The sequence below is a fragment of the Alternaria arbusti genome, assembly GCF_024043155.1.
Source record: "Alternaria arbusti strain BMP 1465 chromosome Unknown scaffold_38, whole genome shotgun sequence".
Taxonomy (NCBI): domain Eukaryota; kingdom Fungi; phylum Ascomycota; class Dothideomycetes; order Pleosporales; family Pleosporaceae; genus Alternaria; species Alternaria arbusti.
In genome coordinates, this window is record NW_026249978.1 from 86758 (window position 1) to 112120 (window position 25363).

The window sequence follows — 25363 nt, forward strand, 5'->3', positions numbered from 1 at the left end:
CCTTTCCAGGCAAAAGGCCCTACCTCGCCCTATGCCAACGACGCTCAAGCATGCGCCTTCTATTGCCCTTCTTCTGGTGATTGGTCTCTAAGCGGCGACCCGACGCCATGTATTCGTCGCCATGCCGCTTGCCACAACCAGAGGCGTTCCGAGAGGCGGATCAAATTGTGTACCACAATCAACAGCCGATGTTTCTGGCCCCGCTGACGCCTGACAACAGCATAGTCTTACTCCATACTTACTGAAGCCTGACAGCCACTCTCTCCGTCATCCGATTTTCTTCTTCCTGGAGATGATCACCAGCTCACCACTCAGCGCACGACTCGTGTCTCGTACTAACACGCGGGGCTCGCAGACATAAGAGCTCCACCACAACCCATCAATCAACACAATGAGTGCGAGGACATTGACAAACGTCGTCAACGACCAAACGGTCGCCTTGAACGCCCTGATCTATGGATACGCTGGGCACAGCCTCGTCACCCCGCAGCACGCTCTCCAGCAAATATGGTGGACCGAGGAGCGAATCAACGAAAAGGTCAACCATGACTTCGTCACTTCAAGGCTACAACCGAAAGAGAGAGAACGTCTCACACAACCTGTCGGCTTCGGCGATCTGAGCGACGACACCTACATCGAATGGATTCTGGAGAAAGCAAGACGACTTTTTCTGATATTGGTCGAGATTGGTGAAGCGGATAGGATCTTCGCTGTCGTTGACAGATCGTGGGACGACGATGATTTACCTCTGGAAATGGACGATATCGAGCAGCTTTCACTTTCCAATCGCCGCGATAACCACGCCGATGCTCGCTTCTACCACACACAATTCACATTCCTCCTAAGAGAATTGCGGGAAGGCATACATATCGATTATGCGCCCAACGAGGAAATACCGGTCGAGAACGTAATGTCTCTGCCAGTAGCAGTGAGCTTACAGGCTTGGCAGCGTATGCACCTACCGAAGAAGCCAAAGGAGATTTACGTCCGCAGGCGATTTCCGCTGGGCGACCCAGAAACACCGGATGCGTTCGAAGAGGACTTCAAGATGGATGTCGAAAGCGCAAGGATGGTCGAGCATGAGCATCTTGCGCCGATCTGGGCCTCGTATACCTCCAAAGGCGTTGGTTACATCGTCACCAACTTTGTAGGGCAGCATACTCTTCGCACTTTCATTGATCACCGCAACCCGACTCAGTACCAGAAGCTGTTGAAGCCTGACCGGAGATGGCTGGTACTTAATTGGCTGCACTGTCTGGCAGACGCCATTGCAACGCTGCATCAAAATGGATTCTGCCACTCCGCCATTCGACCGTCAAACATCCTCATTGACGAGCAGAATGCGATAGCATTTAGCGACATCGGTAGCCTTGAGACGTTTCAAAAAGACAAGAAGCCCGACGCAATGGACGCCTACGTATACAGTGCGCCAGAAACACACATGAGCACAGGACCTTTCGACCCCAATGACCCTGCGCCTTCACCCACTATCCCAAACGGTCGACATGCTTCGATGATTAGCAAGAGTTCGTCGGGGTCATCTGGCAGTAATAACTCACAACGGCAGAAGCTTACCAAAGCACCTACAACAGACTTCTCTGGTTTCAACTTTGGATTCAAGAAGTCAAAGGCGAAGCCTACACCGAAGAAACGGTCGCGAGTACACGAGACTGAGAAGGCAGATGTGTTCTCGCTTGGTTGTGTTTTCCTGGAGATCATCACATTCATGCTGAAGAAGAAACCTCACGACTTCGTCAAGCACCGAACATCGAAGCAAAGGACCAATACTGGCGGCAAGAACTCTCGAACAGATTCATCGTATCATGTCAATCTTGACAAAGTAGAGACTTGGATGAACTCACTCGAAAAGGCTTCATTTGAGCATGACGACGACGCGTTCCGGGCGATCCCTCCCATATTACAGGTCATCCGAAGTATGTTGAGCAAAGCACCTATGCTTCGTCCTGCGGCGCGCGATGTTCGCGACAAGATCTTCGATATTCTCTTTGAAAATACCTCCATACCCGACATCCATTGCGGCGCTCACAAACATGATATTGGAGTAGCGGCATCGTCGTATTCCGGCTCGGATAGGGCGTCGCTAATGACAATGTCAACAATGACTTCAACGAGTTCGAGCACCTCTGACGCGGATACCATACGCTCAAGCACGACGCGTGTAAGCTCGATACTGAACTCGTATTCCGACCGAACGACCTTGTTCGGTATCGAAGAAGATGATAGCGCTTCGATAAAGACGCTAGAACCCATAGCCATACAAGCCCAAATTGGCAGAGCATATGAATCACCGAGGGAAGCCCCAATACCACCAAGCTCTCCCACTTCACCAACATCACCACGGTCCCCAATGTCGCCAATGTTCCCAAGCTCTTCAAGCCCTTCGAGACCGACGTCATCAGCCACGAAGGGGAAGTCTTGGAGCAAGCCATTCATGCTGATGCCATGAGATTCTGCAGGATCGAGACCCATAATGTTAGACTCGAGCAGGCATCGCGTTCAACCTCTTCTCGCATCTTCATCATCTGAGCATACTCAGACATCCGCGAGGTTGCTATAGATTGCGGGGTTGTATGCAATGCAGTCTTGGGTGGCACGTGGCGGTACCAGCCTTACGGCACGGGGTGACATCGCAAGAGAAATAGGAAGGTGGTGAACGACCTGAGCGCTGCTATCATGCGAATGGCGGGCATGCATACGGCTAGAGAATGCCGATGTTACAGGCATGTGGTGAGCAACAGCACATGTGAAGTGCCCCACACCTACGCAGACATACGCGTGCCCTGTACGATCCTGACAGCTCAGCGAGTTTACTGTTCAAGTTCCCTACAACGTAGCACGAATATACCTAATAACTCTTAACGAACATCTACAGACTTTTTGTTCCTGAGTGTACTTCTGAGTCGCATGCGAGATCGTCGCGACCTGACGCTTATCTCATCAACCGCATTTGCTGAGGCGGGGTATCCCCGCATCCTACATGTGCACGACTCTGTCAGACTATCGCCAACAATTTCATGTCCATTGCGCAGGCCTAGTATTGACGGTGTCTCTTCCTAACTGCCTCAAAATTCATCCCAACGTTCTTGCCGTCAAATCTCATAACGTGTTGTTGTCTGCAATGTCTACATGCCACCTTCGGGTCATTGTTCGCTGGTCCGAACCTAGAATCCGGCCCCATTTGATCCGTATGGTGCGGGGAATCTACCGGCCCTGTAGCCAAGACGCTGATCGCAGCTGATCAGACTCGTTCTACTACGTCAATGCATCTGACACTCTGCAGGTAGGTAAGCGTCAGGCATGCATCCACGGCGTTGACGTACAACCACCTCTTCGACGTTCACCGTCAGCCTCGTCGTTTCCAAGGCGCCAGGCTTATGCAGTAACCGAATGCTCTGCAAACGCATACTGAACGCCATGCATCAGATCAGCCGGCCCGGCCACGCGACTACTCTGGCCTGTCCAAACATGCGCCGAGCTACCTCAGTAGTAGCATGATCGTCGACGGTGTGCAGCCACCAGGATCATCCCGCCGCTATTCCCAGAACTAAGAATACTAATATGCAGCTGCAAAGCCGTCACAGGTACCATTGAACCATGTTGTCATGAACCCACCCAAGGCTTAAAAGCCGCCGTCGTCCTCCGCATCTCAACGGCTCCTTACCGCATCTTGGATGCGCACCTGCCAACCGATATCTTCATCATGCAGCTCAGCTTTGGGCTTGTAACAGGGTTGTTGACGTGGTCAGCTGTTGCTGCTACTGTCAATACAATTCATCCGCGTCAAAGTAATCGGACAGACTACAAGGTTGGATATACTCCACTCAAGACGGAATGGACGGACACAGTGGGGACCAATCCCTGGCCAGAGTATCCACGACCACGCCTCCAGCGAACAGACTGGAAGAATCTCAATGGCGTCTGGGGATACAGGAATACTACGAATGGTTCGGACGCATCACCGCCGTTCGGGCAGACACTGGAAAACCCGGTCCTAGTTCCCTTCTGCCTTGAGAGTGCTCTCTCAGGTAAGTCGACCCAGACTTTCGGCTAGACAGGTCACTGATGCAGCCAAGGTGTGACAGGAAAGGGTCGCATGTGGAGTTGGTACCAGACATCCTTCGCAGTACCGTCATCATGGCCTAGCGGCAACAACGTCATCTTGAACTTTGGCGCTGTTGACTACGAGGCCACTATCTTTGTGAATGGCAAGAATGCTGGTTTTCACAGAGGTGGATACTTTGAGTTCAGTGTAGACGTGACGCCATACCTGAGCGCAAATGGAACGAATGAGCTGTATGTATCGTAAACTGAGGATTAGAGACCAGGCTAATGTAATAACAGGCTGGTATATACCTTCGATCCGACAGATGTGGATATGGTTCAGATACCGATCGGAAAGCAAACGTTGAACCGAGAAGGGATGATTTGGTACACACCATGCAGTGGTATCTGGCAGACAGTATGGCTTGAATCAACACCGAAAGAACATGTTTCGAAACTGGACCTAACAGCGGATATGGATGGGACTGGTAAATATGGACCGTGCTCCTTGATGGTCATCGCTAACATATCCAAGTGACTGTGACTGTTCACAGCAGTACCAACTTGACAAACATCCCATATGAGATCACGGTTCATGAACTGGGCTCAACTGACGCTAAGGCGACAGCCAAAGGTACTAGTGGGTCCGCATTTACCTTCAACGTCCCATCACCAGAACTGTGGACTCCAGACAGCCCCACCCTCTACAATGTAACCATCAAAATGGCCAGCGATACCATTCAGAGCTACACCGGATTCAGAACTGTCTCCCGTGGCACCATCAACGGCATACAGCGCCCACTTCTGAACGGAAAGTTCGTTTTCCCCTTCGGTACGCTCGATCAGGGGTACTGGCCAGACGGTATCTACACACCCCCAAGTGTCGAAGCCATGGTGTATGATCTCAAGGTTCTCAAGAATGTCGGCTACAATATGGTGCGCAAGCATATCAAAGTGGAACCGGCCTTGTTCTACAGAGCTTGCGATGAGATGGGGATGTTGGTAATTCAAGACATGCCTTCTCTGCGTCCAGACCTACCGGACGGCTGTGGTAGTAAGCGATTAGCAGGCCAAGATGCGCAAGATGAGTTTGATCGTCAGTTGGCTTTGATGGTAGAGCAGCTCAAGTCATACCCTAGCATTTTTGCTTGGACGATCTACAACGAGGAATGGGGCCAGGATACCTCGCCTCCATGGCCCGAGTTCCCATTGACAGAAGTGGTAAGAAAGATCGACCCCACTCGCCTAGTCAATTCCGTCAGTGGCTGGACGGACCATACAGCCGGCGACTTCGACGACAACCACCACTACTCCACACCCCAATGCGGAACGCCATTCTGGTCCCGCCAAGGCAACAACTACGACTCCGCCTACGACAGTTCGCGCATCGGTCTGCAAGGCGAATTCGGCGGCATCGGCACCCAGCTCCCCGAAGACAACTACGCGCACGCCTGGTTTAAGGACCTAGAGAAGCAGACCGCATACGAACTTACCAACGGAACGAACTGGTGGAACTATCGCTGCCACGATTTGCTCAACCAATTGCGCGAGCAGATTGATCTTTTTGCTTGCTCGGGTGGGGTCTGGACGCAGACTACGGATGTGGAGGGGGAGGTTAATGGGATGATGACTTATGACAGGAAGGTTATAAGGATGAATGAGACTATGTGGAAGGAAGATATTCAGGCGCTTTATGATGCGGCGGAGAAACGGGCGAATAATGCGACGATGGTGATCAGGGATGTTAGTAGAGGGGGGTTGCAGTACGGTATGCCTTGATTCGCGAGCAGAGCACGTGAGAAACGTAGTTTCCTGTTGCTCAATTCCGTCATTACTATCTGCGCAAAACACGTGTCATTGCAGCAGAATAATATCTGAATTCTTTCAACTAACTCACGAGTTTCCGCCACTCCCCCTCCAGCATCCCCAACGTAACAACATCCCACCAACCCCCCTCAAACCACACACTCTCCCTCTCCCTCCCCTCAACCACAAATCCCAACCTCTCATACAACCTCAGCGCACCCTCATTCCAGCTAAACCCCCTAACCTTAACCCTATGCAACCCCGCCCGCCTAAATGCATAATCAAGCGCCCACCTAATAGCCTCAGACCCATACCCCTTTCCCTGATATAACGGTAGGATATCAAGCCCAATCTCCGTATTGCGATGATGTTGTTTATGGGGCGGCAACAAATCTAAATGGATTTCGCCGACGGCTGTGCCGTACTCTTCATCCACGATCTCCCCCTGCTTCCTCCTTGTCGCGAACGCCTTTTCACGGTCTTCGTCACTTAGAGCAGTCGTTTCTGGGGCGTGGGGTAGCCAGATGATGGCGCCCAAAAGGCAGTCGTTTTGGACGCCTTTCATGAATTTTTCAGTGTCGGAGGGGCCGGGCAGCTTGATGTTGTCGAAGTTGCTGTTTGCGTAGCCGGTGTGGTCGGCGCTGAAGGCGTGGAAGACATTTATGTCGATGGGGCGGATTGCGCGGTAGTGCAGGCGTTGGCTGGACCAGGGGTTTGGTGGGGGTGTTGGGTTTGGGGGTGGGGTTGACATTATCGTAGTTGTTTGGGGCGTTGCAAGTTTCTTGGGATCACAGGGGAGAACGTGGTTTTTGAGAGCGTGATGCTTGCGGGGATGTATTCTTTGGTAATGTTGCTGCCTCATGGCGAGAACGTGGTATAGAGTTGGCGGACGCCTAACTTTACGCCCTTCACGTGATTGCGCCCTTCATAGTCGCAAGAGCTGGGGGAGGTAATGCGAGATTAGACTTTGCTGAGATGGGAAGGTGGGAAGGCGATACGGAAAGCATGGGCATGGATTGATCCACCTCGTTTAGCAGTATACTTACAAGGGTGCTTTCAACTCATATGATACATGTGCGTGATTACTCATGACAAGTGGATGCATGTATCTACTACAATTCATCGATGCAAAAGTGGAAGGTGTTAGAGGGAAGGGTGAAGAACAGAATCTATTCGGTTTCTCTCACAACGATATCTCGCCTCTCCAGGTACCTTCGGTCAGCCCAAGAGTCTCGATACAATGCTGCCACCTCGGACCACCTCTCTCTTTCCGTCTTAGGTACTGTAGCAACTTCTGCCTCCTGTGCACCAGCAATTGCAGGTTCCGCTTGTTGTGCTTGTCGCCCTTTCCTCGGGCTTGTAAGAAGTCGGCCAGGGTCTTGATCTTTGCTGTCAAGATGGCGATCTGGACTTCGGACGACCCAGTATCAGGCCCGACGCGCTTTGCAGTCGCCGCAACATTTGTTTCTGGGCGTACGGTGCGGACTTCTTCGGCACCTGACCGGCTCAATGATGGCGCCTTGGGTGGGAATATCCTATCGGTGTTGTGGCGCCCGAATGTCTCTACACAGCGTGTGATGTTCACGCGCATGCGGTCTTTGCTCGATCCGTTTTCGAGAGCGGTGATGCGGGCGATGGCCTCAGCAGCTCGAGCATGATCCTTCTTGCTTTGCTCCTCGATCTCTTCGGCCGACAATTGAATTGCCTGTGTCTTGCCGAATATGGAGTTGGACCATTTCGTTGTGGGGGCCACGGTCTCCTCCGGGATTATACCCAGCGGAACAGCCAAGTCTTTGCTCCTGTCCAATTGTTGCCTAACAGTCTCTGGCTCGAAGGCATAGTTGAGGTGTTTCCGATCTTTGGGTATCTTTTTGCCCTCTTCGTACGTGATTGGCTTTCCAGTATCGAATGATTCTACGAATGGTGTTGCAACACCGCGGACTGGGTCTCCGAGGCTCGCTACACGGCCTTGTTCGAGCTCAGCGCGGCGCGTGAGATTGGCAGCCTTCTTCCTATTCCGCTGAGCGACGATATAGGGATCGTTCGCGAGGCGCTTCTTCTGGCGTTCGGCTGACTCGGCGTATAGGTGCGATGTGGAGGCGAAAGTTCGGATTGGGAGGGTGAGTTGATTGGTGGTCGAGAAAGCTGGGAAGATGTCAGTACAAGCGGGGGATCGATGACAGCCTATACGTACACGTCGGCGCCCGCAGGCACGACAGGGCTGGTATTCGCGGCGGCATTGCTGGCTACACTCTCGCTGCCACCACCCTCGAATCTTTTGCGGATCCATGGCCGGCGACTGGTTTTGCCGATGCCGGCGCGTCATTGCGCCAGTCCGCTTGCGGCTAGGCGCTCCCACCACGATGCGAATATCGCGAACACGAAAGTTCGTCGACTCAGTCTCTCGCACGCAACCCGACAACTCCTGTATACCGACCAGCTCGTACAGCGCCAAACCGTCAAAATGGCTCCTTCCAACCTCCCCGCCATCTTCAACCCCACCCAGCAGGACATTGAGATGCTCCTCGCTGCTCAGTGCCACCTCGGTTCCAAGAACCTCCAGGTGCACATGGAGCCTTACCTGTGGAAGACCAGGCCCGACGGTGTCAACGTCTTGAACATTGGCAAGACCTGGGAGAAGATTGTCCTCGCCGCGCGCATCATTGTCGCCATTGACAACCCGGCCGACAGTACGTTCACTCGCGCAATTCCAGATGCATAATCTTGAAAGATGCGGATATTGGCACACACGACTTTGGCTGACACTGCGTGAATAGTCTGTGTCATCTCTGCCCGTCCCTACGGACAGCGTGCCGTCCTGAAGTTCGCTTCCCACACTGGTGCCACTGCCATCGCCGGTCGCTTCACCCCCGGTAACTTCACCAACTACATCACCCGTTCGTTCCGTGAGCCCCGCCTGGTCATCGTCACCGACCCCCGCACCGACGCGCAGGCCATCAAGGAGGCTTCCTACGTCAACATCCCCGTCATTGTAAGCAACTCGTGTAGAATTAGGAAGAGGATTTGGAAACTAACCCAGAACAGGCCCTCTGTGACGGAGACTCCCCCACCGAGTACGTCGATGTCGCTATCCCCACCAACAACAAGGGACGCCACGCCATCGGTCTGATCTGGTGGATGCTTGCCCGTGAGGTCCTCCGCCTCCGCGGCACCCTCGCCAACCGCGAGACTGAGTGGGACGTCATGACTGACTTGTACTTCTACCGCGACCCCGAGGCTGAGGAGAACAAGGACAGCGCTGGCGTCGAGGAGGCCAAAATCCCCGGTGCCGATGAGGTCGGTGCTGGTCCCGTCGCTGACGGCTTCACTAGCGAGTGGGAGGTCTCCGGCGCATCTGCCGGTGCTTTCACCGCCCAGGCTGCTGCTGCCCCTGGCACCAGCTGGGACGCCGACACTGCCGACTGGGCTGCGTCTGGCGATGCTCAGACTGGCAACGAGGGCTGGGGTGCCGAGACCGCTGCCCCTGCTACCACTACCCAGTGGTAGATGTCTTGACCCGTTTCGTCGATGCTTCTCTTACATACCCTGTCTTTGACAACCTGGCATGTGCCGGCGGCGTAGGAGTAAAAAGGAAAAGGAAATATGAGACCATTTGACAACGACTCAAAGATATAACCATGCTATGTCTGGAAGGGGACGTGTTGAGGGATATGATCAATGCTACGCGCTTATGAGGGAAAGATATCCATACAATGTATGGGGGAAAGCCCTGTGCTGGCGATCGGGTTGTACTTAATTGGCGCCCAGTCCTTCAATGCGAACCTGCTCCATGACCATTCTGACTACAACTTCCCAACCTTGCCATGCCTTGATGTGAGGGTGAAGACAATACCGGACCCACCTTTCTCTACATTGCGCCCCCAGAACATCGATGCTCACGCGGAGTGCTTTTGTAAGAGATGAGTCGACGACCGTATGGCTGGATGACGAGCCGCCATGTTTGTGAACACGAACAGCACCGTCGTGAAAACCAACAAATACGGCATGCGCGGTCTGTACGCAAAGAGGAGTATAGGAGGAGACAAGCTTCAGGCTTCTAGAATGAGCATTACCCACGCTGATGATCCCTGCGCTAGCGTTGCCGTAGTCCGAGGCTTGTACGCGTCGCCCGGCATCGTCGGCCATCTCCCGCCTCCCTTGTGCGAACATCACTTCTTTGAGCTGTGTTGTGACTTCCCCTTCCTTTTTGTCTGCGGTTAACGTCACAATGCGTCCTTTTGCTCTTCTCGGTCTCTCGGCGCTGGCTACCGCAGCTATCACTCGTCCGACAACATCGGACCATAACGAAGTCATTGAAGAGGAGGCTGGCCGAGAATACACGGTGAAGCTGGAATGCGTGGGATGCCCGCTGCGTGCTTGGACGAGTCCTCATAAGGCAGAATGGCTGCATCCGGCACCAAAGAACTCTCTAGTAAGTGCACTCTACAGCGCTCAGAATGAATACGACTGACCGTGACCAGTTGCTTAAGTTCGTCTTGACCGAATTCAACGATGCGTTACTTCTCAACGATCAGCGCATATTCCCTCTCGATCCCATGCCTCTCAACATAAACGCGAAGCAGGTCACCACCGAGGTGGAGCAGGAAGAGACGGATGCGGATTCCGAAGACGCCTCAAATCCGAACAAGCATAGCAGGATAATGTTTCCCCTACAATACGAGCATACCATCTTCCGCGCTGACGAGCCTGAACTTTGGTGGCTTCAGTTCAATGTGACGGGCTTGCCCTGGGGCGAGACCGCTGAACCAATCAAGTTGGGTCAGAAGATTGTTCAGATCTTGGTGCGCAAGGAACACGATGAGAATATGGAAGGTGGATATATACTCTCCATCGAAGAAGTACTAGTCGTCTCCGCAAAGGGCAAGATGCCACCGCCGAGGATGAAGTGTGGCAAGCTGGCCATGATGCAAACAACATTTGACCCACGTGAATGGGACGAGTACGGTAGATTTGGCACGTTGTCGAGGGCCTGGAACGCTTTTGTTGGCAGAATACAGGTTGGAAAGGATGCCCTACTTCTCCCGCTCTTTGCACTGCTTGCGGCTAGCCTCGTCATGGCACGTCGCCTGTTTCTGCAGAGACAGCAGGAAAAGCCTGGCACAGACTCTGAGGCCGAGACTGCTCTGTTGGGCCGAGATGCGCCTCCGCCATACGCAGACATACCTGTGATCAAGATTGAAGAGTATGATTAGTTCAACAAGTCTGGAGGCTGGAGCGCAATCAAATCAAGCGGGTCGGAGTCTTGCCCGTATCTCCGCGTTGCATTCGCCCTTTGTGCGCAAGCGGCATCTTGGCTCTATGTACCACCTCAATCTCGGGTTTCCGCTATCTTGCTTGTCTCTGTGCTCTTTTCATGCTTTTTGTTACACCGACATTCTTGCTCCTGCACCCCTCGGGCGCGCCCGGGTGAGAAGCGAGATCGTTTCACAAGCTTGGGAGGTTTAGCCGACACATTCACCTGTTCAACCTCGACCAGGCGCCGCCGACTTGATTAGTGCTTTACTATACGCCTCTCTTCTATCGTCAAGAATGTCTGTCATCATCGAGCAATACAACAAGGAATGGCCGCAGCAATTCGAAACTATCAAGTCGGAGTTGGAACATCACCTACAGGACATCGACTACCTCTCGATCGAGCACGTGGGTAGTACATCAGTACCGGGACTTGTCGCCAAACCTATCATCGATGTTGACATCATTGTCACTCGCGATAATGTTCAGCCTGCTATCGACGCTCTCATCGAGAAAGGAAAATTCGATTACCTTGGAGAGCTGGGGATCGTGGATCGCCATGCCTTCAAAGACCCTAACCAGTCCAATCGACACAACGTTTACCTTTGTGTTGACGGCGTTGCACAAACGCGCAATCACCTCAGCCTGCGAGATACGCTACGTTCTGACAACGAGTTGAGGGATGAGTACGCGCGTGTGAAGCTTGAACTCGCGGCAAAAGCAAACAACATCGTCGACTACATGGTCGCCAAGGGGAATGTTATTCAGAAGATCCTCAAAGCCTCCAGTGCCTTCACCAAAGAGGAACTCGCAGCCATCGCTCGCGCAAACGTTAAAGGCGAGCGCTTCGGTGCCATCAAGACACCCCGTCTGCTCCTTCGCGAGTTCGTAATGAAGGACGAGGAAGGCTACTTTCTTCTCGAAGGAAACGAGCAAAATGCACGTTACCAAGAGTGGCCCCCTCGAACACGCCAACAAGCTCGTGAGCTCGTCTTGGAAAACATCCGCAACCACAACGACGTGCCGCGAACGAAGTACGAACTCGCTGTCGAGACGCTCAACGAACAATTCATCGGCCGCGTCGGCGCCAAAACTTCTCAGGCCAACTCCGACTCTCTCCCAGGCGAATCTACCATCAAACCCGTCACCCACGCCAAACTCTGGTTCTCCTTCTTGCCCTCAATGCAAGGCCAGGGTTACGCTACAGAAGCCATGACAGCTTTCATCGACGCCTTGAAAGAAAGACTGCAGAACCAAGGGAAGTTGGAGATGGAGATTGAGTGCGATCCTAGGAACGAGGGGAGTTGGAAGTTGGCGGAGAGGCTGGGGTTTGAAAGACATAGCCTGACGAAGGAGAAGACGCAGATCAAGGGTGAATGGGTGGATAGTCTAGTTTTGAGAAAGATTGTTGGGGATGTGTAAGTGGTTCAGTGTTGATGTTTATGTGAAGGAAATGCTAACGTGTGACAGGGCATTTGCGTCGAAGCATGTGAGGAGAGGAAGTAAGGTTAGCAGTAGCATGCGGTTGAGCGCGACGGAACTGTTTGAGAGTTGTCATTGACGACCTTCAAAACGTGTGTTGTGGATCTGCGACGGCATGACCTTCTGGCCTCAGTCTTCTTCTAGGTACGCTTCAGGCCGATACTTGATACGGTATGAGAAACCAGAAAGTTTGTTTATGCCCCTCACTCCAGCTACCGTTCCACTGTTACTTGATGCTTAAACACCCCAGACCTGAGTCTAACCCACTAACACAAATCATGCACATGAGTTTCCACTTCCAAACGAGCGACTGAATCGATACATCAAAAGAGTGTGGAGTTGCAAGAACTATAGCAAGACGATATGTACACCAAAACGAACCCCTCCTTGAGAACAACTCAGCAGTTCTCTGTCTCCAGTTCCCGCAACCATGCCAATCTACCACATAACCCTACTGCCTCCTCTTTCACCTTACCACTTCGTCCCAAATCCATCTAAATAGGCGTAACAGCACTAATATCAATCAGAGTAATCGGCTCAAGATCATTCGGCGTAGGCGCTGCAGCCGCATCCCCTCCATCTGTAGCCGAAGGAAGCGTAATCAACGTAAAGGGCGCCAGACCATCGTTCGACCCCGTAGTCGCAGCCGCCTCGGTAGGCAGCGTGATCAATGTGATCGGCGCAAAATCATCGCTCGAGGTGGTCGTCGCGCTCACATCGGTGGTAGTGATGTTGGGGAACGTGCCGTTGGCGGTGGGGAAGGCGGTGACGGTGACGGTTAGGGTTGTTGTTACGGTGATGGTATGAGTACCGGACCAGGACTTTGTTCCCCAGTGTGCGGCGCGGGGGTGGAGATCGGGGGTTAGGCGTTTGAGGGGGGTGGCAAGGGCGAGAGAGGTGGGGAGGAGGGGGAGGAGGAATAGGTATTTCATGGTGGGGATAATGGGGGTTGAAGTGATGGATAGTGTGGTGGTGGATGAGATGATGGGACAAGATGAGGAGGATGGGGATATATAGTTCTCTGGAGCTGGCGAACGCGTCGACCTGAGGCTTGATCGACAGAGGACATGGTTGTGACGCGTAAACCCGTAGAATTGTTCTGAATGAAGTAAGCCACGGAGTACACTGAGTTTGCGCCTCTCAGACGCCTTCCGCTGCTCTAGGCAGGGCGCTGTACGCGTACCTAGTAAGCTCCGTTCATGGTAGGAAACAACACGTGTATTCGCAATCCACTTGGTCAGGTAGAAACTCTTTCCACGACTCCAGCCATGTTCCGTAGTCTACGTATGCCATGTGATCACGTTCGAATCGATGTAGTCGCCAAGGCTGCGTATGCTGAACGACGTCGGACTTCGCGTAGGCTGACACCTACCAGGACACATTTGACTCCTGTGATTGCGAATTCCATTCGTCTTACGGTGGACCTTTTGCGAAGTCCGTGCCCGGCAGATTTGAGCATTTGGTGATGTGGAGAGCGCTGACGTGGGGGCGTAAATATGTCAAGGTAGTAGGTAGGCAGATCGTTATTAGTGCAGTGGACTTCAGTGCAGGTGCATGTGGCCTGGAAGTGGCTTCTACAACATTAAACTGGTGTCTCTTCAGGTGTTGAACAGCTTCGATGTATTGTCGATGGGAATACGACAAACGCATTAGGTATCGAGGTGATGCCACCATGCGATCTAGCTAGTGGTCAAACCCGCACGTGAAGTCATCAATTGCTTCCGCTGGCCGTTGCATCGGATTTCCAGTGACTTCAGGATTCATAATGCGTTTCGTTGGGATATGCGACGAGCTTTGATGTTCAGGGCAATGTGAGAAGGCTGGCACGTGGCTGGGTTCGGGCAGCTCTTGCCCATTCTGCGGATGATGTCATCAATCTCTTCTATCCATGCTTCACCACCTCAGACTCTGCTTCCACCTTTGAACAGTCGCGAACGTGTACGATAATACTTTAGCTCTCATCACCCACGCGATTCAGCAAAGAACCTATATTAGCATGCCGACACCAGTGGTCAGATGTCGCATTCTTCCTCAATCATCATCGAGCTTCACCTGCCGTTTTCCAAATTTTCCAATGCGCAACGGCAATGGCGAATCAATCATGCAGGACTTTGAATATTCGTTGACTTGGAAAGGCCGCAAACAAATAATGATAGCACGGCCTGGTGGAAGTAGCCAACACCGAAGCTGCATACTTCACCAGCAGCATTTGGGTTTGCAACACTGGTCTGTTTACCTATCCTTGAAGCAGTTTCCTGGCCTCCAGAATTTCTCGTTCAGACTCAGAAGGCCACGACTGATCGCACCGCCAACAATAACAGTGGAGCCGGATGTGTCCACAGGACGGACCGAACGGCGCATGTACGCGTTACAAGACGGGAATCCTCGACGGCACAAGATTTCGTGAAGTAAGGTATCTTCACAAGTGACTGCCATCGATTTGTCAGAGCCCTACCCGTGACAAGAGCTGGGCGGACCTGTGTGGCGTACATTCACAGGGCTCTTGCGGGTACCATGGAATATACGCCGACACCATCACTCTTGTTAATTGGGGTCATCTGCATGCTCATCTGCTTCAATTGTGGTGTCATACTGCTGCGTTTTCGACGTACTTCGTGCATATAAGTACAGCTCCGGCAGGCTGTGTTTCTTTCCAGCGTAAGTTCCACTATTTACAAGAGAATCATTGATCGTATTCATTACTAACAAATAGTTACCATGTTTACATCTCCAACGCCAGATCTCGACCATGTCGACAACACCACACTTGGACCTATCCGACCAGCTACATCCGATGGACGTGATTCGGAACGTTCTGTGGACGAGGTCCCGGTCTGGGACCCTTCACACCCGGAGTACACTCCGCTTTTTCACACCTCGGCTCATTCTCCACAGCCTCATGTGAGCCTCGCAAGTGTAGACATAGATAAATCTGTGCTTCGGCAAGCGCATTCGGCTGTCACGGTGCCTGCTGGCCAGCTACATGGCAATCCTGCGCGACACACGTCAAACTACAAGATAATCTAAGAGAATCCCTCTAAGGAAGCTGAAAACGTCGAGAAAGCCCTAGATTCCGACGACTCTGATGACCCCGAAGAACCATGCAACTACGTTGTCAGCCTCCCAGCTGGCTTCCCACGGTTAGCTGAGTTCATGACACGCGGACCGGAGCGAGCCCTCTTCCGCACCTTCCGGACTCTCGGTGTACAGAATCTCCTCTACATGCAAGCCGAACTTGACTACCTTGAGTGGGACCTTCGTTCTGATATGGAAGATGAGCAAAATGCCAGGACCACCGCTAAATATGCCACAGATTGGGCCATGGCGAGCAATCAGAGCAACAATGGAGTGAAGCCCAAGCAGTATCATATCATTATGGAGATTCGTCAGAAATTGGAGAAATATGGTATACTCGATCAGTGATCCTCTGGGGCCTTGACGAACGCTAACACCCCTCTAGAAGAAGCACTTCTGCGACAGCGTAAACTGAACAAGATTTCACCCCCCGATCATTTCGATATCGAGCAAATTCAGTCCTACAACGTGTCTCGCGCTGTGCGCAATCACCCGATAGATAACTGTAACCCTCTTTACGGCCATCCTGAAAGCATTTCCGGCCATCAAGCCGCAGCCACAGACCTGGTCTCGCTCAAGTCCCGCCAATACCCCGACTTGTTTACTCTGTGGGTCTGCGAGCGATCGCTTACACTTATCAATATCTTCGGAAGATTCCTCCAAACCGACAAAGTTAGCGGCAAGCCAAAACTCTATGATGCTGCTTTGAAGAGGTACACCTACTACTTCACAGCTGTAATCGCTGGTATAGTACCTGCTGTCATGAAGTACATGATGTCTGAGCACGAAGACGCCCTAGTCAAGGGTACTGTCATGGCATCGATGAACCTATCGATAATGGGCTGCTTGGTCTTTTTCACATATGTCGACAAAGGGTATCTTTTCATCACCAGCGTACTGTGAGTATATCGCGCGGGACTAAGACGACACAAGCTAATCGCTATACAGGTTCTCAATCTTCCAAATGTTGATCTTGTCGAAACAGTAGGCGAAGGCCGAGGAATTGACGTCTTGTACGTATAACTGGATGGAAGTCAGTTGGGTTGACAGCGCTGTCATGTTATCTTCATATTGTCACTGCATGGCGCGCTAGACGTAGCCAGGCTTCCCTTCGTAATCAGCGGGTTCGATAGCTCAATGTGATCTATTTATTCTACGATCTTCTTAAGTCAGGTTCAACACGCGTAGACTACGTCACTTCTCTTCCCACCATGTCTCTACTGGTCCGTGGGGATTCCACGCTCTTCACTCCGGGTTGCGCAAGTTTGCGTCGGATCCACTTCTATACCCTCCCAACCTTCCCAAGGCTGACTACAACCTCTCACACCACCGAGGTGTCGGTTCAACACTCCAACGCTTAGAAGTACTCCACCAACTCCGCCACGATCAATCAACATGGAACCAGCGCCATTGGCCTGTGCCCAATTCATACGCCGTTGCTTGAAGCCATGTAGTGAGCGCAACCCACGAGAAGAAGCCCACTGTCCGATATGCACAGAAGAATACGATCGAAGTAGCCACAAAGCAATGCGCGTCGTCCAGCCACCCGCCCAGTGCAACCACGAATTCTGTCAAGCCTGCCTCGAGAAGATCTTCGCCCGTCGCAAGACCCAAGACAACACCAATCTCTGTCCGCTGTGTCGCGCCGTATGGTTCAGAGCCGAATATGAAAGCCTTTCGGCGCGCAGTCGGCGTTTGACAGAAGAGGCTACAGAGGTTCTTAGAGCTGGCAACTCCGCACCTTCCCTCTTTGCGGGCGTGCCCGAAGGCCCTGCGGGCGAAACCATGTCAGATTCTGCCACGAGAGATACGAATCCAATACTACAGCCTGTACGTACACCCCGGCCTTACGCGCGTACCAGTCAGCCCCGTCCGCCTACGACTCAGTCACGTACTACATCCGGTGACACTTCATACCGCGGAAACTGGCGTACTGAGCCCGTGTTTACACATCGTGAGTTCCACGCTGCACTCGCCGCAGGACAAGCGGCAGCCGGACGAACAGAGCCACCACCTACAACTTCAGGGCCTCACATAGCCTCTCATCCCGCTCATCCAACCCCTCAACCCTTCCAGTTCGGCCAGCAACGCACCCCATTCCCAGCACCTCCACACAGAGCACAATTCAACTATCCCCCGGACGATTCAAACTCCACAAACTCCACACGCCAAGATGCACAGAACAGAGCAGCGCCACCACATGCTTTCCAGTCACTCGAGTTCCAACGACGTTCAGCCTATCTGGATGCTCGCGAAGCCCACCTGACGCAACGGGAAGGGGAGTTGAGAAGGATGCGTCAAGCGTTGGAGCGGCGGGAGCAGGATTTTAGTGCGTTTTGTGAAAGAGGTAGACAGCTATTTCGTGGAAGGAATGAGGGTGTTTGAGAGCGAGGGGTAATGACGGAATTGAGAGGATGAGGTTGTGCAGTCTGTACTTATGGGCTCATGAAGTGAGACCTGCTTGCTTCATGGAGCTTCGGTGCGATTGGATTTTGTTGATGATGTGGGATGACCACTGTTCAAGGGAAGCGCAGACGACGAATAAGGTGTTCTGGTGTCACGGAGATTCTAAAGATTGGCTGGATGGGAACAGAGTGCGGATACTTAGCGGTCACCACAGTTTTCGTTACAATGGATTCGCTATTTTATGTCATCGGTGTTTACCAAAAAGTATAGCAAGGAGCGCTTTCACAATGGGATCGTTCGACAAACAGATGGTGGCACCTTGATAATACGGGAAGAGAGCAACTCTTAATCTTAGTCAATGAATTTCTCCATTCGCATGATGTGCAATGTCGACCCCGTATACTGGGAGAAGACAGATTCCACGATCGTAATTAGCTTGCGATTCCATCAATTCTTGCATAACCGTTTGTCCTTCTACATCCTCCGGAAATTAACGATATACAGCATCATCTCAGCGTGCAGTAAGTTCCTCTCCCTTTCAGCGCGCAGTATTTCCCTTTGCCTCTCCTCCTGCTTGCGTTTGAAATTGTGACACAGGAGCTCGTTGAGATAATGGCTTTGATTCCAGAGACGAGTCAGTGTTTGCCTGAGGGCGCGGTCTTCATTCTGGATAGTCGGGTCCGGGCGTACGACTTGAAGAGCCAGGCTTGAATGGCCCCCCGCCGCAACCGGGGGAACAACGATTGTTTCGATTCCTTGTAGAATGTTGCTGACTTCGATTAAGTTGGCCCAGTGCTTATCGCGTTGTTCACGCTGTTGCGGACTGAGGACTTGTTCAGCTTCTTCCTCTTCCTCTTCTTCATCTTCATCTTCATCTTCATCTTCATCTTCATCTTCATCTTCATCTTCATCTTCATCTTCATCTTCATCTTCATCTTCTTCTTCATTTTCTTCTTTTTGTTCTTCTTCGAGTTCTTCTTCATGTTCTTCTTCAAATTCTGCTTCAAGTCTTGCTTCAAGTTCTGCTTCAAGTTCTTCTTCTTCTTCGTCGTAGATGAACTCAAATACATGTTCTTCTTCGTTTTCGGCACCTGGCTGCGATGGAGGTAGTCCACTAAGCGCGCCACGTATGCATTGTCGACATGTAGGACAGTAATGAGCCTTTTGCATACCGCTATTCACCCAGTATTGTAAGCAGTCTCGGCCGAAAACGTGACTGCAGTTTGTCTCTAGAAGCTTGATAGCTACATGCTGATCATCGTCGTAGTCCTCCTGGCAGATAGGGCACTCCGAGTCGTGAAGTGCTTCGGAGGCGGATAACACTATGTACCGTTCAATCGTAGCCGGAGGAGGCGCGTTCATCTCAGTCCATATCGATACTAGCTGTGTCCTGGCATCAACTATGTGTTCGAACATCCACAGCTCGCAACTATGTGAGCCATCGTGGGACGGCTGGGATGTATGATCGTCGTTCTGCTGGTGGGACATCTGGATAACGCTGATAGGTTCTGTGCGAGTTATGTATAGTTGTCTGAAGGTTGTTGTCGAGGTGTGTTGGTGTGGAGAAGAGGTACTGCAGTGCTTGGTACAACTCTTATAATACTTCACCGCGAATTAAGCACCCACAGGCTCGAAGTCGACAACACTGTCCAAAACTCGAACTCATTGTGAGCCTACCAACTCAGGAGTGAAAGCCTATTGGGCTTCTCTTTCTCTCGTCCAGCTGGTGTTGACACTGTTGAGACGGCAGGAGCGATGAGACGTGGACATCTATTGACGAAGGCGGCCATGAACGAGGAAAGAAACGTTTCTCTGCATTGAATGACTCACAACCGTTCTTGTTGCATTAATCGAAAGTTCTTGAGAGTTGGCACTCAACAACAATGAGTGGACCATGGCGAGCTGATGGTTAGTGGCTCGATAAAGTCGCGTAGCTTCGCAATGATTTCGTTATCGCGAGTAAAAGCATCTGACATGTCGAGAAAGCCGAGCGATAAATTGTTGCGGTTGATGGCGACTTGATCAGAATTTCCTTGCACGGCGGATATGTTATGGCAGTGTAGATGGCGCTCGCGACTGACCTCGGGACACCTGCTAGCCTTTCAAGCTATCACAGAATTGGGTTAGCGCAGTCGCTTCAAGTGCATCCCTGCGGACAAAATGTCGATCACGTCCAACTTTTGGCGTCTGTCGAGGTGAAGAGCAGCGAAACACATCGACATTGAAGCCGCAATTGGGATTTATCACGACTCCAACTTAGACATCCTCGCTCATTCGGTTCCGAAGATGGCCGACTCGGCAAACAACTCAAACGTTGGATCTACCACACAGGCAGAGTCATCAACCTCATCGTCACAAACACCCAACACACAGCCAGAGTCTGCATCCTCATCCTCATCATCATCCGCACCGCCTCAGGCGTGCGCGCAATGCGGGAAGTCTCCGGACACGCTCAAGCAGTGTATCAAGTGCCACAGTGTAACGTACTGCAACAAAGACTGCCAGAAGGCGCACTACAAGGCGCACAAGAAAGCATGTCCTATGCTTGCGCAGGAGTACGTGAAACTGCATGAGCCGAAGATGGCATCAAGATCCAGCGCAAATGCGCCAGGAGCAAGGGACAAGGGACTGCAGAAGTGGCAGGTATGTTGTATCATGTCTCACTCATATGTTAAGTTGGTGCTAATGTCGATAGTTTGATACTTGATTGTACGTAAAGGCGATGGTGGCGCGGCGGTTGACCGAGGAAGTGTCTTGATGGAATAAGCTAGACGAGCGTGGAGCTAAGGTGAAGGTACTTAAAGACAAGTCAAAGCAACAGGACCCCGAAGCTCAAGGTGGGCTGTCGTAGTCCGCAGGCACAAAAGCTTGGTATGGTGTTTACGTTTCTGCGGCTGGTTCTTGGTCGCAGACAATGAGCAAGTCGCATCGTGGGACGGACCTTGTAAGCAGAGTCTGACATCTGACAATCCATGCATGAGTGGATCGGTCGCAGAATTGATAGCGAAGTTTTACGTTTGTAAACTATGGAATAAACCCTGAGCTCGGTAGTGGCGAGACGAAAATGCGCCCAACGGCAAGTCCCGTGACAAGCAGCATGGCGCTGATCATTAACTTAGGCTGCATCTAGCTAAAAAGAAGTTTTCACGGTTTTCGATTGCTGACAATCAAGAATCCGCTGGCCAAAAGAGAAATCTCGATGGGAAGCCTAGACTCGCATGGCCCTTCGCCTTGTAGGGCAAAGCGTGTCGCGGCAGCTGAGTGTGGCTGCACTGTGTGACTGCGGGTAGATAGCTTGGAGGCTTGTCAGACCCATGCCAAAGACGCGCTGTAAGCTCGCACCAAAACGTTGGCGAGGGTAGGTGACTGTGGAGCGAATTGAAAACTCGTGCGTTTTGGCCATGAGCTGTGCAGAGACTGGCTGCGTTCTAGGAGGCGATTGGCAGGGTGCGGCGCCGTACTGCGTACTCGTGTACGCTGGCTCCCCACGGGAGCCCTATGGGTGTGCGTTCAATTCGTATCAAACAGCTTCAGGACTAGCCCGGCTTGTCGTGCAGCAGGGAATCGACCCACCGAACAGTCGGCGCTGCAAACAACCAAACAACGGCAGCGTGAGGAGCGATGGATGGGCATGCTGGTGATGGAGCTAGGCTGCCATGTGTGCAGGGAGCAGCGGGTGCGGTCAGGCCATTTCGCTGGTGTGAATTGCAGTGGCCGCGAGGTCTAGATTTCAGCTGCTGAGACCCTGGGCCTCCAAAACACGCTAGCGTCAACCGCAGCGAACATCGGGTATTCACTCCGCAAACCCAACCTAGCCCACCTGGCCCTCGCACCGCGTTGGCCTGGTCGCTCTGCTGTTACATTCATGTCTTGGACGCAGCGACCGTCTTCCCCAGGCGACCATCCACTCGTTTACCGCCAGCCCCTTCCACCTGTCAATACTTCCCACGCGGCCGTTACTGCCGCCGCGGCGCTACCGCGTTTGTACCTGGACGCCAGATCTTTCAGCCACGTCTCCGTGCGTCTGTTCATCCCACTTACCCAGCATAGCGTGATCGTGCGCGTTACCGGCAAACATCTCAGACCCCGTTGGTCATGATGACGGGCTTCCAGTCCTCTTCACATCTTCTACAGCGAGCTGACGCTGATAATGCCCCTCCTCGCTTTCACCAAGACTCTCACCAAGCGCTCCAGCCCAACTCCATCCCACCCACTCCGGATGAAGGCATAGATGCGGGTCCCTGCCCCGATATAGCGGTTCCCAACGATATCTCTTCGTTTCTCGACGCTTCTCTGCCGCAGCCTTTCCCGCTGGCTTCCGCCTTACCCCAGCCTCTTAGGACTCCTACCATCGAGGACCGGCCGCAGCTTGATCTGACCCTCAACCTTCCTCAAAGCAACTTCTCGCTTCCCACGTCCACGGTCCTTAGGAGTACGCACAACCTGCGTCTACCCTCGTTTGATGTACTAGGCATTGCTGCGCCCCACCCTGATCGTATCCCACAGCAAACACACCACTCCTTCTCTCCACTAGGCGCTGGACCTCTGTCGAAGCCAGAAGACCCTCTCCATGCGCTCAGCCCACCACTCGACTTCTTCAGCCACGCCAACGGGGCCAGTCATACCCCCGTTACCAGTCCCAAGGAAGCTAGAGCCCGCGTCGGACATCTTGTGTCCACTCACACGCCTCCCTCGGATACGGAGCCGGGGACGATCAGTTGGGGATCCTTTGTGAACCCACGCACGGTTGGGCTGGGTTCGCCTCCAAATTCTGAGCCAGGGGTGTCACCAAATCTGAACATCACTGCCAGCGCTACAGCTCCCAGTCAAGCGCCCATCATTGTACCAACCCACGAAGAGTTCAACGACGAGTTCAGCGACGCGCTGAGGATGGCAGCGTGGATAGAAGAGGCAAAAAGCACCATCAGTGAGTAGTCCCTGCACCTGAATGACGCATAGTCCCGTTCGCTAATGAGCTTAGTAAACGAATCTGGATGTCTGGAGTTGGACTCAGTCAAGATTCTGTCCCACGCCTTGCCTTGTCCGTCAACATCAGGCCACATCTTCGGCCAAGTCATCGCTTCTATTCATGACAGATCGTCAACGCAAACCTCGTGGATCAATGTATTCCACGCGCTTCCTGGTCGTTACACGCTCATGGATCTGCCAAAGTCTCCTCCATCGACGCCTGGTCCTGCTGTCGGAGGAGATTCTTACTTTACCAGCAAAGTCTTTGACAGCGCGGTCGCTATACCAGACTACCAACTCGATTCGAAACTCCTGCCCCCATCGCCTCGACCCGTCGTGCCACCGGGCAGCATCAATGTTTCGATTGTAGAGCGATACATTCCGCCTACTAACACTAATGAGTTCGCTGAGATGTTCACGTTTCGGGGTAGATCTTTGCTGTACGATCGCCTAATCGAGCTTTCTAGCGATGACGGCGTCCTTCTATTCATCTATCCGACCAGGACAGGTGCGAGGACCTTTACGCAGCAGTACCTCGGACCAATTCTCGACCCGCTCTTACGCACTGTAACGGTAGTCCACGATCTCCACTCGGAGCTAGGAAGGAACCTGGGTCAGATGAGCTCAGTCAATTACCTGGACGAGTACAATCACTTGGAGGCGCAAGTCCGGAAGTTCTGCGGAGCAATGGGTGAACGGCACAACAACGAGAGAAGAGCAAACTATGAAGTCATCCACGCCGCTAAAGAGGAGATTCTGATGCAACGGTCAGCTTGGGCGGACGATTGGTGGATCAAGCAAGAGAAACCCCGGATACGGGAGATAATCACCAAGTACTTCAGCAAGTCGAAAAAGCTCCCAAGCTCCGAGATGAGCGCTGCAACACTGATCCAGGCCGTTCTCGAGGGTGTTTCGGAACGGGACTACCACAACGGTGAGCCCACGAAGGGTGTGGAAGTTGGCGTCTTTATCGTGAAGAAGACGAAGGCGGTGGCGAAAGCCCAGAGGGAACCATGATGAAGTATCACGCTTTAGATGAGGGGACTGAGGATCGAGCGCGAGGCAACGAAGTTACGGGTGAACGACGATCATGATCTCCAGTTGCGATGATCTTAGATTTCGCATAGCATTGCGCGGCGTTAGCGGCATGAAACGAACGAGCGAGCCCTGTCTGGAACAGTACAAAAGATAGCGAGTGATTATAGTAATAATACCCAGTAACGATCTTCTAAGTTGCAACTTGAAGTTCCATATGTTATGTGAACAACAAATACCTTGCTTCCATTCTGGCAAGTTTACCCTCGCGTTGCCAAGACGCTAGCGCGAAAAACTGCCCTTTGCTCACCTTCCCGGTGTCGCTCTGGCGCACGCATCATGTAGACGGAACTTCAAGCACCTGAGTTGTGCACACCGCATCGAATACTAGACGCGCTTCTTCATCCTTAGAAGCTTGCTTGCAGATTGCAGTCGCTCGTCACAGGTACGCGCTCCCGATGTCCCTTCACGTGTTGCGATGGCGCTAGCCACTTTCGTCAGTCATAGCCAACATGAGGGTACACGAAGAGCAGGAGTGACTTTACATTGGTCTTTTGCACAATCTGCTTGGATTTGCTTTCAACTTCATGCAGTCTTGCGGGGACGACGCGTTTACATGTCTTCATGAAACTAATTTGAGTTCAGTGTACTGGGAAAGCACATCGCTTCAACTCCAGGACCTGCTACCTAGCGCAGACTGGTGGTCATCGGACGACTTCAACTCCGAAATCCAACACGGAAGTCTGCGCGAGCGCCACGAGATTATCAAGATGCATGTAAGTAACATCCTCCAGAACTCAAGTCTCATATCCTCCGTTCGACCTTCCAATCACATGACATACATTCCACATCCACAACCTCACTTAAGCCTTTCCATTCCACCCAATACCTCCAAAACCATCAAGAACCCTCTGTAGCGCCATCCTGCGTCCATTTGCTGACAAATATACTCAGATCAAAACCCCCCAATCCGCGCTCCTCTCCAACCACGAAGTCCTCCTGCACCTCCGCCAAGAAGACGCTGAATACACCGGCGCTGATGAGACGGGGAGGAAGAGGAAGAAGCCATCTGGTTTGACGCATATATTGAGAGATGTATGATTTCTCTTCTCGTTCATCCACCCGTCCATCCATCCCTCCATACCATCCACTCACCCATCCATCCACCCATCCATCCCTCCATCCATCCATCCACCCATCCATCCATCCACCAACCCACCAATCCATCCATCCATCCATCCATCCATCCACCCATCCATCCACCCCCGCATCCCCC

The 25363-nt window shown here is 52.4% G+C and overlaps 12 protein-coding genes across 12 annotated transcripts; 8 read left to right on the forward strand and 4 right to left on the reverse strand.

Annotated features, from left to right (window-relative positions):
• Positions 1-391: 391 nt before the first annotated feature.
• J4E86_011623 (uncharacterized protein) lies at positions 392-1881 on the forward strand (the record flags this gene model as incomplete). The annotated part of the gene is made up of 2 exons (XM_051452114.1): positions 392-1818; positions 1845-1881. The coding sequence occupies 2 exons, from the start codon at positions 392-394 to the stop codon at positions 1879-1881; spliced, it is 1464 nt and encodes a 487-aa protein (XP_051296727.1).
• A 1840-nt stretch (positions 1882-3721) lies between these two features.
• J4E86_011624 (uncharacterized protein) lies at positions 3722-5841 on the forward strand (the record flags this gene model as incomplete). Its single annotated transcript, XM_051452115.1, has 4 exons — positions 3722-4046; positions 4095-4314; positions 4363-4550; positions 4598-5841. The coding sequence occupies 4 exons, from the start codon at positions 3722-3724 to the stop codon at positions 5839-5841; spliced, it is 1977 nt and encodes a 658-aa protein (XP_051296728.1).
• Positions 5842-6242: 401 nt separating this feature from the next.
• J4E86_011625 (uncharacterized protein) lies at positions 6243-6619 on the reverse strand (the record flags this gene model as incomplete). Its single annotated transcript, XM_051452116.1, has 2 exons — positions 6243-6261; positions 6294-6619. 2 exons carry the CDS (start codon positions 6617-6619, stop codon positions 6243-6245), a joined length of 345 nt encoding a protein of 114 aa, XP_051296729.1.
• Positions 6620-7051: 432 nt separating this feature from the next.
• J4E86_011626 (uncharacterized protein) lies at positions 7052-8108 on the reverse strand (the record flags this gene model as incomplete). Its single annotated transcript, XM_051452117.1, has 2 exons — positions 7052-8013; positions 8063-8108. The coding sequence occupies 2 exons, from the start codon at positions 8106-8108 to the stop codon at positions 7052-7054; spliced, it is 1008 nt and encodes a 335-aa protein (XP_051296730.1).
• A 224-nt stretch (positions 8109-8332) lies between these two features.
• RPS0 (structural constituent of ribosome) lies at positions 8333-9375 on the forward strand (the record flags this gene model as incomplete). The annotated part of the gene is made up of 3 exons (XM_051452118.1): positions 8333-8558; positions 8646-8860; positions 8914-9375. 3 exons carry the CDS (start codon positions 8333-8335, stop codon positions 9373-9375), a joined length of 903 nt encoding a protein of 300 aa, XP_051296731.1.
• A 721-nt stretch (positions 9376-10096) lies between these two features.
• J4E86_011628 (uncharacterized protein) lies at positions 10097-11081 on the forward strand (the record flags this gene model as incomplete). The annotated part of the gene is made up of 2 exons (XM_051452119.1): positions 10097-10300; positions 10350-11081. 2 exons carry the CDS (start codon positions 10097-10099, stop codon positions 11079-11081), a joined length of 936 nt encoding a protein of 311 aa, XP_051296732.1.
• A 337-nt stretch (positions 11082-11418) lies between these two features.
• On the forward strand, positions 11419-12627 carry J4E86_011629 (uncharacterized protein; the record flags this gene model as incomplete). The annotated part of the gene is made up of 2 exons (XM_051452120.1): positions 11419-12501; positions 12592-12627. The coding sequence occupies 2 exons, from the start codon at positions 11419-11421 to the stop codon at positions 12625-12627; spliced, it is 1119 nt and encodes a 372-aa protein (XP_051296733.1).
• A 470-nt stretch (positions 12628-13097) lies between these two features.
• Positions 13098-13535, reverse strand: J4E86_011630 (uncharacterized protein; the record flags this gene model as incomplete). Its single annotated transcript, XM_051452121.1, has 1 exon — positions 13098-13535. One exon carries the CDS (start codon positions 13533-13535, stop codon positions 13098-13100), a length of 438 nt encoding a protein of 145 aa, XP_051296734.1.
• A 1817-nt stretch (positions 13536-15352) lies between these two features.
• On the forward strand, positions 15353-16666 carry J4E86_011631 (uncharacterized protein; the record flags this gene model as incomplete). Its single annotated transcript, XM_051452122.1, has 4 exons — positions 15353-15403; positions 15646-16009; positions 16064-16577; positions 16627-16666. 4 exons carry the CDS (start codon positions 15353-15355, stop codon positions 16664-16666), a joined length of 969 nt encoding a protein of 322 aa, XP_051296735.1.
• Positions 16667-18558: 1892 nt separating this feature from the next.
• J4E86_011632 (uncharacterized protein) lies at positions 18559-19254 on the reverse strand (the record flags this gene model as incomplete). The annotated part of the gene is made up of 1 exon (XM_051452123.1): positions 18559-19254. The coding sequence occupies one exon, from the start codon at positions 19252-19254 to the stop codon at positions 18559-18561; it is 696 nt and encodes a 231-aa protein (XP_051296736.1).
• A 1116-nt stretch (positions 19255-20370) lies between these two features.
• On the forward strand, positions 20371-20935 carry J4E86_011633 (uncharacterized protein; the record flags this gene model as incomplete). Its single annotated transcript, XM_051452124.1, has 2 exons — positions 20371-20727; positions 20852-20935. 2 exons carry the CDS (start codon positions 20371-20373, stop codon positions 20933-20935), a joined length of 441 nt encoding a protein of 146 aa, XP_051296737.1.
• Positions 20936-22182: 1247 nt separating this feature from the next.
• On the forward strand, positions 22183-24069 carry J4E86_011634 (uncharacterized protein; the record flags this gene model as incomplete). The annotated part of the gene is made up of 2 exons (XM_051452125.1): positions 22183-23011; positions 23066-24069. 2 exons carry the CDS (start codon positions 22183-22185, stop codon positions 24067-24069), a joined length of 1833 nt encoding a protein of 610 aa, XP_051296738.1.
• Between the last annotated feature and the right edge of the window lie 1294 nt (positions 24070-25363).